The sequence below is a fragment of the Grampus griseus genome, assembly GCF_964374135.1.
Source record: "Grampus griseus genome assembly, chromosome: 6".
NCBI lineage: Eukaryota > Metazoa > Chordata > Mammalia > Artiodactyla > Delphinidae > Grampus > Grampus griseus.
In genome coordinates this window covers 21,905,588-21,920,722 of record NC_139000.1, presented here as the reverse complement: position 1 = coordinate 21,920,722, position 15,135 = coordinate 21,905,588, and the positions used below count along the sequence as shown (strand labels likewise).

Below are 15,135 nucleotides of genomic sequence, written 5' to 3'. Positions count from 1 at the left end.
GATGTTAATCTAATCAAATAGAGCCCTTGCTGAACAAACCATTCTATAAATTTGTTGAGTGGCAAGAATGCCCACTTGCCTTTTTCCCTTTCCTGGGAACACTGTTTTGATCAGTGATCGCTTACACTGCCAAAAAGAAAAGGATCAAATCATTTAGACTGCCATGGAGAGATAAAGGAAGGATTGGAAGACTAACCCATGTTGCTTGAATTCCAAAATAATTACATACTGATCTCATCTGTTCTTCCCTGAGGTGCCTGATGACACAGACACAGTGAGGCACCTTCTCTGTAGAGCACCAGTCTTTTTTAAAAGCTGCTCAGAGAACATCTGTGTCCTGTTTAAATCCAGAATAAAATTCTTAATGCCAATTTTTCAATTCCCAGGAAGAAATATAAAAGGGGGTCATGCTTTTCCCCCATATGGTCACTTGTTCCTCACTTTACACAAAATGTACAGCCCTAAAAAGCTGAACAATATAAGATAAATTGTATTTCAACTGCGCCAAAGCAGCTAGATAATTATTAAACCTGTAATTAAAAACTAAAATGAAAGTTACTCAATTTATAAATGGGCTGTATTTTATACTTGAAATATGTAAGCAGTATTAGAAAAACTAAACAGCATTTCCCACTCCTCCCTTTCCCTGGGGCTTTAACCAATAAATGACATGATGACCAGAACACATTACATCAATCGTATCTCATTACAGAGCCTGAATACGCTGGAATTATGTAACACATACTTCCACGGACTTCAAAGGGGCAAGTGTGCAGGGTTAAGCTCCGTACGAACAAGCAGCGTGTGATACCTGTTCCAATTGTTCAGGTGTCCATGGGTTATCTCCAATAACTCGTTTAGCTGCATAAAAGCTCATTCCTGGGGGAGGCTGTGGTATTCCAGAACCTCCCCCACTATTTGAAGAAGAACCCTGTGCTGAAGATGAATTTTGGCGACTCTGGGATTCATTTAACACGTATCTGGAAAGGAAATAGGAATTTAACCTCTCTATAAACACATACAGACACATGCATATATATAGCACATTCAGTTATATACTTTCCTCCCACAGAATGTTGTTAGAAGAATGAACACTTGAAATTAAAATTTTATCATAAAGAAAAATTTTAGAACTATCTAAAAAAGGTATCTACATCTTCAGCAAATTAACCATTAGAGTACAGCTGCTCAACCTGGTCACAAATGAACTGTAACAGTTACCAACAATGAATATAAATATTCTGTTCACTCTCAATCTATAAATAATTGTTCTAAAAGCCACTATGGACCCACTACATTTTAAGTTTTTAGTTGACAAATACAAAGGTTTACTGACTGTAATGGGGTGGAGGGGGAACTACTGTTTTATACCCAAAGCAGAGAATATTTATAGTCATTCTCATTTCTGTTCAATTCTCCTTGAACTCCTTATATTTCTGCATTAGAAAACCCACTGAGGGCTTCCCCAGTGGCGCAGTAGTTAAGAACACACCTGCCAATGCAGGGGACATGGGTCCGAGCTCTGGTCCGGGAGGATCCCACATGCCACGGAGCAACTAAGCCCATGCATCACAACTACTGAGCCTGCGCTCTAGAGCCCACGAGCCACAACTACTGAGCCCGCGTGCCACAACTACTGAAGCCCACGCACCTAGAGCCTGTGCTCCACAACAAGAGAAGCCACAGCAATGAGAAGCCCGCACACCGCAACGAAGAGTAATCCCCGCTCACTGCAACTAGAGAAAGCCCGTACACAGCAACGAAGACCCAATGCAGCCAAAAATAAATAAATAAAATTAATTTATTTTTAAAAAATAGAAAAACTCACTGAAACCTCTAAACCACTTACCATACAAGCACATACACCCCAAAAATGAAAAAACTCAAAAGGATCCAAAGAGGAAAAAAATCGTAATAAGGACCAGCTTTTTCCATTATATGTTCAAAGCATACAGCTTTGCAGCTAGTTATTAATTTATCATCCCATTTCTTTTTTAGCTTCTATAGATTAAAAATGAGATTTCTGATAAATTCATTCTGAACCACTAAACTAGCATTCCTCATCTACAAAATGAAAATTTTGATATGAATATTAATTCAAGTCCTTCTGAACTCTAAAAGTCTATGCTGACAAATTACCAGACTGGATATTAAAATAAAATACCTGTTATAATAAAAATTAAAGAAAACATCTGAAGCCTAATGGCATAGTAAATTATTCCACATTACTATATACCATATTTGTTCCATTCCTAAATTCATCTAATTTTTTTTAAAAAACCTGTTAAAGAATCGTTTTAATATTTTTATATAAACAAGGCAAATTCTCACTGGTAAGAAAAATGTGAGGAACTACTGGCTTGGGTACATTGTGTGCCTAAGTTAAATTTGGATTTCAAAGTTAAATTACCAAAGCCATCATCACCTGCCAGTTCTGGCTGCCTCCTGATTCAACAACTATAAAAGGAGGTTTGCATTTGTTTCTCAGTTATAGCAAGACTGGCAGCAGTAAGTAAATCAATTAATAACTACTGAACAGCTAACATCGTGCAAAACACCATCCTAAGCACAAGACAGAGGAACAGCAGGAGGTGTAAGACTGAGTGTCTGCCATCTGGAGCAAGTTGAGACAATAACAACACAACAAGTGCAACAGCATATGATATGTTATCAGATGACAAAGAAACTGCAGGGAAGTAAGAAATGATATGACAGAGGTAGTGGAAGGTCCAGAAAATAAAGCTGCCAAATTAGAGGAGTGGGAGGAGAGCAAAAAGGAGAGGAAAGAAATCGTACAGCGTGAACTCTCGTGGCTGGATGGAGGGACAGGTGATGTGGAGCCCCCCATGCCACGCTCATAGTGTATACTGCATTTTTGGTCAGGGAAGAAATGTAATGAAAGCAATACGTTAGAAGAATCTCTCTGGCAGCAGGACAACCTAGAAAAGGAGCAGGCTGGAAGCAGATGACAACGTGGGCGCTACGCCAGGAACCAGAGCTAGAGTAAACAGCTCTTGACTTCAAAGAGCTCCCAATCTATTAGGATGGGATAAGCCAACAACGCAATAAGAGCACAAAGTGGCATTTCAGATGGGTGCTTAGCCTTATGAGGACAAGGGAGAGTCCTGTGCGTAGGGCAGGGAGTTAGTCAGAGACAACAGAACTGGCCTCTAAGCTAGTTTGTGAGGCTTTTTCAAAGTGGCTTTCCTGGCTGCCGTTTTCTGTTGTTTTCTTTCTTTCCTTCTTTCTTTCTTGATGGGGAAGCATTCTAAGCAGAGAAAACTGTCTTCTCTTAAAATGTAGACAGGCAAGGAGATATAGAGTACATGAAATGCATGAGTGCATGTAATGACTGGAAAATAACAGCCCAGGGATTTTAAGGGGTCACTGATAAAATCTGTGTTTTAAAAATCAGGAAACTCTGTGGCAGTGTAGAAAGTTTTGAAGAAGAGCAGCTGGTGAGAAAGTCATGAAAAGAGATGAAAAGAGTTGAAAAGAGCCGAAACTAGAATGGCAGCAGTGGGAATGGTTCCAGGACACATGGAGGAGGAGGAAGGAGGTCTTACGGAACTGATACTGCAGCAACGAGGAAGAGAAAGCTAGAGGCAATTTATAACTGAGCGCCTACAAGGCTAAGAGAATCATCACAGCACTGATGGTAGTTAAAGAAGAGAAACTATGTTTACTGGGAAGACTGATTTCAGCTTGGACGGGGCAAGTCTGAAAGCACAGCAGCAGCTCCACACCCATAAGGTCAGTAAGCAGCGGCGCTGCAGTTTAGAAGAGGTCAGGGCTGCAGCAAAACAAATCTGAGACATTCATTTTCAAGTGAAAGTTGAATCACTGAAAAGAGTACTTGACTGCACACAGTAAAAGCAATCAAGAACAAGGTTGCTTTGTTTTGTTTTTATTTTTTTTTTACTTACCCATAAGGCATCAAAAGGACATCTAGCATGAAGTCCAAAAGCAGCTGCACAGTCTTTGGTTTCTCAGCAAGGTTAAACGGAGAAGCTGATTTTGATGATTCAACAGGGTATTTCATGTGAAAAAGGGTTGGTATTAAAAGATGCATTAAGCTGAAAAAACAATTACATTTATTGCAACTATTTAAAAAATAAGGTTTTTTATACATGCAAATAACAGACAAAACCAAAAAAAAAATAAAATCACATAACAAAAAGTAGCAATCGTAGCAAGGGCCATTCATTTTCAATACCACTAATTTACAAAGTCCTAATCTAGGGAGTGGCCTAGACTTCATTCTTATTTCCTTCTTATTAAAAGCTCAGGATATTGAGTAATAAGTGACATTTAGCCAATCTGGCTCATCACCAAAAACACCTGAGAAAAATGTACATAATATGGGCTCAGTGTTAATATCTATTACCGCAAGAGATTTAATATTAAACCTTAGGTAAAGTTCAACTTATAACATGTCCCGTCAATCATTTTTTTCCTTTCCACATTTAATTAAAAATAAAGTCATTCTAAATCTAAAGAAATTAAACATCAATCATGTCAATATTTGGAATACAATATTAAATTTCCACTGTGTGAATTTAAGTAACAGATTCTTTTCTTCTTTCACTAAACCTGTTGCTATTAAAACATGAAAATTTCAAACAGTGTTTACGATGTCTATTAATTTTACTTGTAAATATCTGTACTACAATCTTTTAAAAATGTTTATGCTCTAAAAAGTGAAGTGAAAACATGATTTAAATCCATCTTTCCTCCACAACTTCTTTTCATGGTTGTCACTACAACAGGGCTTAGGATACAGAAGTTTTGAGCTAAGCCTAGAAACTAAGGATGATATTCCTTTTCACCTCTCCAATTCCCATATTAATACAAACGAGTAATTAGTTCCTTAAGAAAACTGCTCTGAAACTTTATATCCTCCAAGAAAGAAATGTCTGATGAAAAGCATATTAGATCTCAAATTTCTGCAATCACAGAACATCAGTTGCTTCAAAATAACTAACCGAAATAAAAATGCATTTAGATTGAGAAAAATGTTAGTTCTACACATTTTTTGATATGCTCACAAGAAATTTTATAATTTATAAAATTAACAAAACAGTAATGTTGAGGTAACACAGAACCGTCAACTCAAAGAGCTCAACTCAAGCCTTTGTATTTGCCCAAGTGAAACCAAATGTGTGGATCTATTTTTGAATGGCAGCTGTTGACTCTCACAGGTGGGCAATAAGGTAACTGAGGAAAGCATACCTGTCCTGCTGGGGCTGAGGCTTCCCTTCCATGGCAGTAAGAAGCGTAGGAGCCAGCTCACATTGTTTTTCCACTGGTAGGCGAGGATAGCCCATCTTAACATAAATTATAGTAAAATTCTAATGCAACAAGAGAAAGTCAAGTAAGTATGAAAGAAATACTCTAGGATTTCAACAAAAACACATGAGTAATAACCTAGGCAGCTTTGTTATAACAAAGAAATTGAATCCTCCTTCCTCATGTTTATCACCTGTTTGTTACAGCTTGACCAACTAGTATATCTCAGGAAGAACTCCAGCCCCAATTACTCAAAATGCTTACTTTTAAGATGGGCTTCATATGAGAGAGCATGATCTAGTCTAAAGCACTTATACGTATATCAAATCATCACATTGTACACTTTAAATACAGACAATTCTATTTGTCAGTTATGCCTCAATAAAGCTGGGGAGAAAATAAAGTACTCATATGTGCAATTACTTTTCACTGAAAAGAAAAAAGTAATCATTTGACCTACCTAAACCTACATACTACACATCAGTATCAGCTCTCCCAGTTTGTTACATTAATCCTTTCAAGCTAAGTGGAGACCCCATGTTAAATCCTAGGCTGCCATTTCCCAACTGGTCAATTACTAAAATAACCTTCTCTTTCTAATTCAGATTGACCTCTCATAATCTTTTACTAAGAATCAATCATTCTTTTTGTAAATCAACATACCTAACAAGTCATTACACCGACATTCCTTTGCCCTGTGTAAATGGCCATACATTATCCTGTTCCTACCATTTCCTCCAGATCAATACTCAGTGGAAAAAGTGTGTCCTTTTGAAGAAAAACACCTCACGTTTCATTTAGTCTAAGGTGAAATTCTAGGCTGGCCAATATACTGATGGCATCTAATACATGTTATGAAAGAAAACTTACTGTAAGTCAGAAAATATTCCAAGATAACACTCACTGTGACAAAGGAAACTGCAGCAGGGTCCTGGTACTGAACCAAGAGTGTCTCTACGGGGAGCTGTATCTTGGGGCGGCTTTTTATACGCTTATTCAGATGGACCAACAGTTCCATTACCTAAAATACAGGAAGATATAAACTGAAATTATTGATCATATCTTAAAAACGAATTCATTTCTCAGATATTACTTATTTTAATGAATAGTAGCTACTTTGTTCTCTTAAAGGAGGTAAATTTGACATCCCAGAAAGGGAGTATACAATATTAAAATCTTGTTCCAAAATGTTATCCCCAAGAATCCATGCACCAGATTTTTAGTAGTGAATTTATTTTTACAATGTCCTTTAGTTAATTAAACTTGAGATTCCAGATGGGCCTACACTGAGGCACAGTCTCCCAGAAGACCTGTGAACAAATGATAGCAACACACTATGCTACAGACTGAATGTCTGTGTCTCCCAAAATTCACACTTTAAAGCCCTAAACCCCACTGTGACGGCTTTGAGAGGTAAACAGGTTTGGAGGAGATCGCGGGCGGGGGGGGGGCCCACGATGGGATGGGTGCCCTTCTAAGGGGATGAAGGTATCAGAGTTCTTCCTCTCTCTGCCGTCTGAGGATAAAGCAAGAAGACAGCCCTCCGTACACCATGAAAAGTTCCCGACGAAGAGCCTGACCACGCTGGCACTCTGATCTCGGACTTCCAGCCTCCAACACTGTGAGAAACAAATGCTGTTTATGTCATCCAGTCTGTGGTATACTGTTATAGCAGCCCAAACTAACTAAAATACAACGTGAACACTACAGCAAGAGAAATATACAAGGTACTGAGAGTTTCAGGAAGAAAAAGTTATCTACTAAGATCAAGGAGGACTTCCGGGAGGAACTGACAGGAAACTAAGTCCCAAAGAGCAGATGAAATTCCAAGCAGAAGATCAGTTATAAGAAGGTATAAGAGGTCTAAAAGAACATGGTGTGCTGCATCTGACTGAAACACAGAGTGGTAAGAGATAAAAGCAGGACCTAGATTACAGAAGGATTTGGGTAAAATGCTGAGAAATTTTTACTTTATTTTGAAGATCATCTGGTTCTACTAAAAAGTTTTAAGTAAGTAATATCAAACTTCCTCTCCTTTAAGTGGGAAAAGACAGAAATAGAGGTGAATAAGTCAACAATACCCATGGGTGGAAAGGAAGCTACAGAGGTTTACATCAAATGACCCCAAGCTTACAATGAAAGTGGGATTATCTTGCTAAGAAAGGAGCACTGAGATACAGGATTTTTAGAAAGCCTCACCTAAAGACTCAAGAATTTAAAGTGACTATTCCAGAGGGCCAGGCTTACACTACTCTCCATCACTTCTGAAATTTGAGATCTAGCTTCAAAGCAAGTATTAAGGAGAGCTGTAGGGATGTTCACAGCAACAGCAAAAGTTCAAAGTTATCTACAGCAATCATGAAATAAGTGAATTTTTAAAATAACAACAAATCTAAAAATCAATGTTTGTTAAATGAGTGATAAGAATAATCGTAAAATAGCTGACATTTATTGAGCAGTTTCCACGCAGGACAGCCCTTTGCATTCCTTAGCTCATCTGATTCTCACAACAACTGGAGAGGTGCTATTGTCATTCCCATTTTACCCTGTGAGGAAGCAGAGGGTCAGGAAGTGAAGTTAACTTGTCCAGCAAGTTACTGAGCCAGCAAGTGGCACAGTCAAGATCTGACTCCAGAATCCATATTTTTAACCTTATCAGACACTGACAGTTGAGCTTAATTCAGCTGAAGTGTCTGTCACTGTGAGACACCCTCGGGAGCCCTCAAACATTACAAAGACCTAGAAACTTGCATGACCACACATACCTCACCCAACCTCCTGCCTGTCCAGACCTGTGATTCAGCTGGATGACAGCGGAAAAAATCAGGAGGAGCCAGGCTAAAGGAAACAGCCCTCTTCTGATGATCTAAGCTAGGCTGCTTCCTAGAAGGATCCTATGGAAAATCACTATTTATGGTGGCAGACAATCATGCCCACAATTACATACTTTCTTTTTTATGACAATTTTTTAAATTTTAAGTAGATTAACTACTTAATTTTCTTCTAGCAATATTATCACCTTAAATATTGACTCATTTCCTATATTTGGTTATCCACTGCCTGCAATCCTCTATAAACCCATAAAAATTAAGAAATCCGCTGAACCAGTCCCTCCCCCAGCTAAACTGACGACAGTTAACCTCTGTCAGTAAGCCTACAGAATTACCAGCCTCGGGCATATAGTATTTTGTCCCTATCAGTTCCCCTTATTACTCATTCATTTATATTCATTTACTCATTAGTAAACTTTTTAATTGAAGTATAACATATAGCTGAAGTGCAAAATTGAGAATGTATGGCTTAATAAATTTTCACAAAGTAAACACACCTTTGTAACCACCAGAAGTACAAAGGCCCTGCACCCCACTGACTAACCCCTCTTCCTGACTTCTAACGCCATATTTAAATTTATATAAATGGAACAAATAGGATGAACTCCTGTGTTTCTCATTCTATATTATATCTGAGATTCATCCATGTTGTTGTTCACTTTCACTGCTCTAGTAGGAAGAAAACAGAACTTATCCCTTCTGCTATATCATGATAGATATAAGATTATTTCCAGTTTGGACCATTACGAATAACGCTATGAACATTCTTAGCTGTGTCTTCTGGTGCACAGACACACACTTCTGTTGTACGCAAACCCAGGACTGGAAATGCCTGGTCATGAGGTACACACATGGTAAGCCTCAGGACATGTCCAAACAGTTTTCCAAAGTGGTTGTACTAATTTACACTCCCACCAGCAGTGGTCAGTTTTTAATGTTTACCTATTCTAAGAAGTCAGAATATACAAGGTTCACTGTAAAAGAGAATTCTACATAACATATCTCATTTTCCTTAAAATAGTGATATGTCAGTAGAAGTCTAAAACTTATGTCTCTTGGGAATTCCCTGGCAGTCCAGTGGTTAAGACTCGGCGCTTTCACTGTCATGGGCCAGTGGCCGATCCCTGGTCGGAGAACTAAGATCCCACAAGCCACGCGGGGCAGCCAAAAAATAAATAAATCAAAAATAAAACATTTCTCTTTCACCCAATTTATCCACAAATTATCAGCTGCTACTCTACAGGTATCCTGCTTAAGCCTAACAAACATTATGAAACTGACAGTCAGGAGCCCTAAAATTACAGAACTGAAAGTCAATACTAGATTAATCCCTAGTGTCACTGACTACAAAATTTTACATACTGAAATTATTTATATGTAAGCTTTTATTAAAAAATACTCTGCTTTCACGACAGTCTTATTTTATATGGTAAAAAAAGGTCTAATAATTGTAACTGCATTCTAGATTTGTGATCAATATCTACATCCTTTGTTTTATTAACAATTATATAATAACCAAAACTCCCAATTATCATATTGGTTCTACTTGCAAGAGGTATTAGTATGAGCACAGGACTGTACAAATCATGAAAGTCTGACCAGGTAGCTATATTTCAAAGTAAATAAAAGTCTGACCGAGTATCTATACTTCAAAACAAATAAAAGGGAAACACACATCGAGCCTCTACTACCTGGAGTCAAAATAACATGCAGGCAAAATTATGTTATTGCTTTCAGACATTCTTTTATCCTCAACTTTCATTCACTGACCCCTCATGTACTGAATTCACTTTCACACATAAGCTAAAGAATGAACGTGTTTGCCATCAGGTGAAGGCAAAGCCTGGCAGAAATCATTTAGTCTTGGAATTATCTCTCATGTGTAAAGTCGCTTGTTAGTCATGTGACACAAAGCAAGTTATTTAACTTCTCTGAGCCTCAGTTTCTTCCTAGATAAGATGGGAATAATATGAGCACCTATACCCCACAGAGCTGTTAGATGAGTTGTAATGAACTGAGACAATGTCCACATAGGCATTTAATGCTTTGCACTATTATCATTTTCTGAATCACTTTCCCCCATTTGCAGAAATCAAATGATAACATTTCACAGGCTATTATGAGGATTAAATGGAAGGATATGTCAGAGTCTAGCATACTGCTTAGAATGTAAACAGGTGTCTCAGCTGTTAGATCTCTTTTCCCTTATTCCAGAAGCTTTCAAACTTACTTAACAACAAAACCCCTTTACCAAGAGAAATCTGATATGTAAAAAAAGCAAACAAAATTAGTATTTTACAATATAAATTAAATATACAAGTTCACAATGATTATCTCTCTCTTTATTCTATTTTCTTGCTTTTTCAAATTATAATAGAAAAACACATTTATTACAATAAATTAAGTGAAAAATCATAATTATCCCTTTTCCCTAGTCCATTCATAGCCACTCGAAGACACCAGTATTAATACTTCGGTGTTCATCTTCACATCTTTCTCTGTATCCACAAAAATTTCTACAAACATATTTATATCTTTTTTTTTTAAATAGATCTTTATTGGAGTATAATTGCTTCACAATACTGTGTTAGTTTCTGCTGTACAACAAAGTGAATCAGCCACATGCATACATATGTCCCCATATCCCCTCCATCTTAAGCCTCCCTCCCATCCTCCCTATCCCACCCCTCCAGGTCATCGCAAACCACAAGCTGATCTCTCTGTGCTATGCTGCTGCTTCCCACTAGCTATATCTTTAGATTTTACTTGTTTACTTTTTACAAAAATGAGCTATATGTCATTCACGTTAGCACAGAGTCTGCTTTGTTTCCAGTTAAAAATATATAAGCTTCTTAATTTAGACCTAACTCATTCTTTGTAGTAGTTGCATAATATTCCATGGGATTCAAAGTTGTTTTTAAAAAATCATCTGTACGACTCATCACAGTAAACACATTTTCGTATATTTCCTTCAAGCTTTTTGTAAAAAGTTTAGAAAATTTCACCAATAGATCAAAGTCAGCATTATTTGGAATATGAGAAGAAAATCAAAGGAAAATTTCTAGGGAAAAACCTAGTAAGAAATAATAAGAAATATGGGGATATACGTAAATGTAGAGCTGATTCACTTTGTTATAAAGCAGAAACTAACACACCATTGTAAAGCAATTATACTACGATAAAGATGTTTAAAAAATAAATAGATAAATAAAGGACAACATGAAAAATAAATATAAATGAAAAAACGAAGAAATAAGAAGGTAATTACTATTTCTAGTAAGAAATATAAGGGAAGGGGGAGAAGGAAGAAATCTGAACAAGATAAAATAATTTACTTGATGGGTAACTGAGTAAAACATCTTGTTTACTTAGATACAAATTGATGACTGAAATGTTAAGAATGTGGATAGAATTGCTTGATTAATCATTATATTAAAACAGAATATGTTATCAAACTCTTAAACAGAAAATGTGTGGCAGGAAGAGGAGAGAAGGGAGAAGAGGGAGAGATGGAAAGAATGAGAACAGATCAAGTGATGAGAAAGGTTAATAACTGGAACTGATGTACATGCCCTCAATCCAAACCTCAAAAAAAATGTGACATCTCAATTACATTGATGAAGATATGCAGCTAAAGTAAATAAGGTTAAGATTGCTGGCTGGGGCAAAGATTCCTCAACCTAACTTACACCAAAGGAAAACACTGGCTACAATACTAGTCTTAGATGATAGAGGTATTGGGGAAAGAAATCTTAAATGAGATTTGAAAGATAAGAAAAGTAAGTAAAAAAATAAATAAATAAAATAAAATTAAAAAAAAGAAAAGTAAGTAATACAATACAAATTACTAAGAAACACAAGACCTTAAACTTGTGCATCAAAACACATCAAGGAGGCGCAAGAGGGAGGAGATATGCAGATATATGTATGCATATAGCTGATTCACTTTGTTATACAGCAGCAACTAACACACCATTGTAAAGCAATTATACTCCAAGAAAGATGTTAAAAATAAATAAATAAATAAGGACACTTAAAAAAAAGCGCATCAAGGTCAAACTATTAAAACTAAAAGGAAAATCAGAAAAACTACAACAGCAGCAGGAGATTGTAATTCACTATTAATTTACAACAGGACTGGAAGATAGGTTTCTTGAGAAATGAGAGCAGTGTTGAGTGGCCTATCCACACACTGAGCTCCATATTCCACCAACAGGAAATATTTTTTTAATCTTATGAATAGTTTTTATGAACATCAGAAATAATATGCTTTAAAAGACTAGAACATTTGCTCACTGTGGTTTCAAATCAGAATGCAGTAAAACCAGACAAATTTTACACTATTTTAAAACCAAAAACAATGTTCTTATAAACTAATTATTAGGTCAAAAATAAAATAACCTAATACTGCTCACCAGTGTAACTATGGGGTATAACCAAAATAGTAATCAAAGAGAAATCCGGAAACTGAGGTCATTTTCAGTTCTGTTTTTCTGTTATCTGACCTTAATGAAGTCACTTAATCATTCCAAGCCTCAGCTCCATCTATAAAATGGAAATAACACCTACACCTCACATAATCTTGTGAGTATTTAAGTGATTAGCATTTTTCCTGGCACATAATGACCTTTACCATTACGTACTTTACAAACTGAAATCTTATGTGAGAAAAACATATCAAAGGAAAACAAAAAAAGGAGTAATTTGAATAAAAATAGAAGAAAAATACACTTGAAAAAATTAATGTAAAAGCTCTTTTTCCTTTTAAATTGGCCCATTAAAAAAAGCAAACCTTTGGTAGGAACAAAAAAATTAGAAACAAGAATGGAATTTCTCCACTTGAATGGTAACAGAATATTAAGAATAATAGTATGATAGACGTGAATAATATACAACTGAACATATAAAGTAGATGGTTAGAGACGAATGATTTTCTACAGAAGATAAAATACAAGGAAACATAAAACTCCTAAGTAAATAAGTTTAAAAAAAAAGAAAAAAACCCTACTGAAAATACTCAGCCGAGAGGCCTGGACTAATGCAAAAACTTCCTTCTGTTTACTCTCCTCTGCGCCACTGCAAGTCTTTCTCCACCCCACAGCCAGAATGATTATGTCACTGCCACCAATACCCTTTCAAATGGCTGCCGCTGGAATCCCCATGCCTGAACTCCTATCACTCTTCCTCTGGTGCACAGGGTGCATCTCTGTGGCCTTGTTCAGCTCCCTGAAGGTTTTATACTCAGTTCGGGCTCAGAATCTCTACACAGGGCCTTCTCTGCCTTTAGTGGTCTCCCCATCTCTATGCCTGGCTACTTCCTACACACCTCCCTTACACCCTATACTTAATTTAAATCAAGTCCCCAAATATATTCTTTCATACAATCCTTTGCCATCTTAGCATTTATTGCCATTTTAACTCTATACTCTTTGCCTTATTGTTTAATACTCATCTCCCCAAGTAGACGTTTCTTTCCTTCACCAACGTATTCCTAACACCTGGCATATAGAAGGTACCCAGTAAATATCTGCCAAATAAATGATGAGACTGATGAAGCTAAATAAGGAAACAGAAACCAACACATGAAGGCCTTTTATACCTAGTTATTCTTAGGGTAAGAAAAGGCCATAGAAGAGTTTTAAATAGGAGAATGACGTGATCAAACACGTTATCTATCTTAGCAAAGCAGGATTAACAACAGGCATGTCAAATACGTGACAAGAATGCCCTATTCCTTCCTGTAAATATAACAGACATTCTTAAAGATACTCTTTCTCCACTGAACTCAAATCAGGCCTCAGAATCCCTCTCAGGGCAGACCTCCGGGAAGGTCACTGCCAATCAATTACAGTGGCTCAAGGATTGAAACCTGATGATAGCTCAAAAACCCAAAGGTCTAGTATAAATACACGAGAAGACAAATGAATTATTTTAAAGGTGAAGCACCCAAATGTTCCATGTAGAACATTAGGTTAAAAAAGAAACTCTTGATGTGACAGTTACCCAGCTTTTACTAACAGTTCTTCAAAAAATTCTAAAACAGGAGCTGTACAATAGTATCTTGCTTTTAAAAACATTTCTTTTGCTTACTTTTAATTAAGGCCATATTCACTGTCAGCCAATGATTAAAGAATATTTTTGACCCATTACCACCTGACTTTCATATTGGACTCAAGGGCATAGATTTTAAATCAGACCTCCATACATTCCAGAATAAATATCTCAATTATGTCATCCAGTACTGATGCCAAGTGTACAGCTGGAGCTAAATGCAGCTGTGCTAAGCATACAAAAGGTACTTTTAAATCGTGGAAGCTGGTCCTAGACTTACTGTTCATTTTGAAAAGCCTAATTGGGATCATGAAGCTAGATTTCAATAATGGGAACAGAAAACTCACTTCATAAAATACATCCATTTATTCACTATTTAATTCCCCCAACTGTCCCAGCATGCTTACCTTTTTACGTACTCCTTCTTGGGTGCTGGACAGCTTGAGCAAAACAGGAGGAAGGAATTTAGATATAATATTCTGTAATTGTTCATCTGTTTCAGCATGGCCAAGTCGTAAAAAGACTCGTTCAAGCTGATCTACAATACAAAAAGAGAAAAGGATAACTTAGCACATCAAACAGAACTAAGACTAATCACTTTTATAGCTTAATCCTTTTTTCTATACTGCAGATCCTTCAGCCAGAACTTTAACCATAGCTAGCCCTGTATGCAGATGATTTTGACACAGCAATGAAACAACACTAAAAAGGTTTACTAGCTAATTATACTGTCTTACAACTGTCCTGGTCATTTAACCTCTAGAAGAGAGGAAAACAAAGACAAAAACAACAAATTTCTCTCCTATTTACAAGGTTATTCCGTTTTTCTAAAGGATGTGGATACTAGAAAAGATACAAAAGTTTTGAAGAAATCGTCTAGACCTAGCTAGCAGAGCCATGCAGGAGAACTTTAATCATATACCAGGGATAATATTATATCTTTGGTGAAACCATCTTACTGATG

General features: G+C 36.7%; 1 protein-coding gene across 4 annotated transcripts in view; it reads right to left on the bottom strand.

Moving 5' to 3' along the window:
* ECPAS (Ecm29 proteasome adaptor and scaffold) overlaps positions 1-15,135 on the bottom strand; it is a 100,983-nt gene that overhangs the window by 60,120 nt on the left and 25,728 nt on the right. For 3 of the 4 annotated variants that reach the window (XM_082656219.1, XM_082656220.1, XM_082656221.1), the window contains 5 exons: positions 14,579-14,709; positions 6,194-6,310; positions 5,233-5,351; positions 3,927-4,076; positions 812-980 (listed from right to left, as the gene is read on the bottom strand). In XM_082656219.1, the coding sequence (XP_082512345.1) occupies positions 812-980; positions 3,927-4,076; positions 5,233-5,351; positions 6,194-6,310; positions 14,579-14,709 (686 nt within the window). Of the gene's footprint in view, positions 1-811; positions 981-3,926; positions 4,077-5,232; positions 5,352-6,193; positions 6,313-14,578; positions 14,710-15,135 lie in introns of those variants that run through there. The other variant, XM_082656222.1, reaches the window with a different exon arrangement.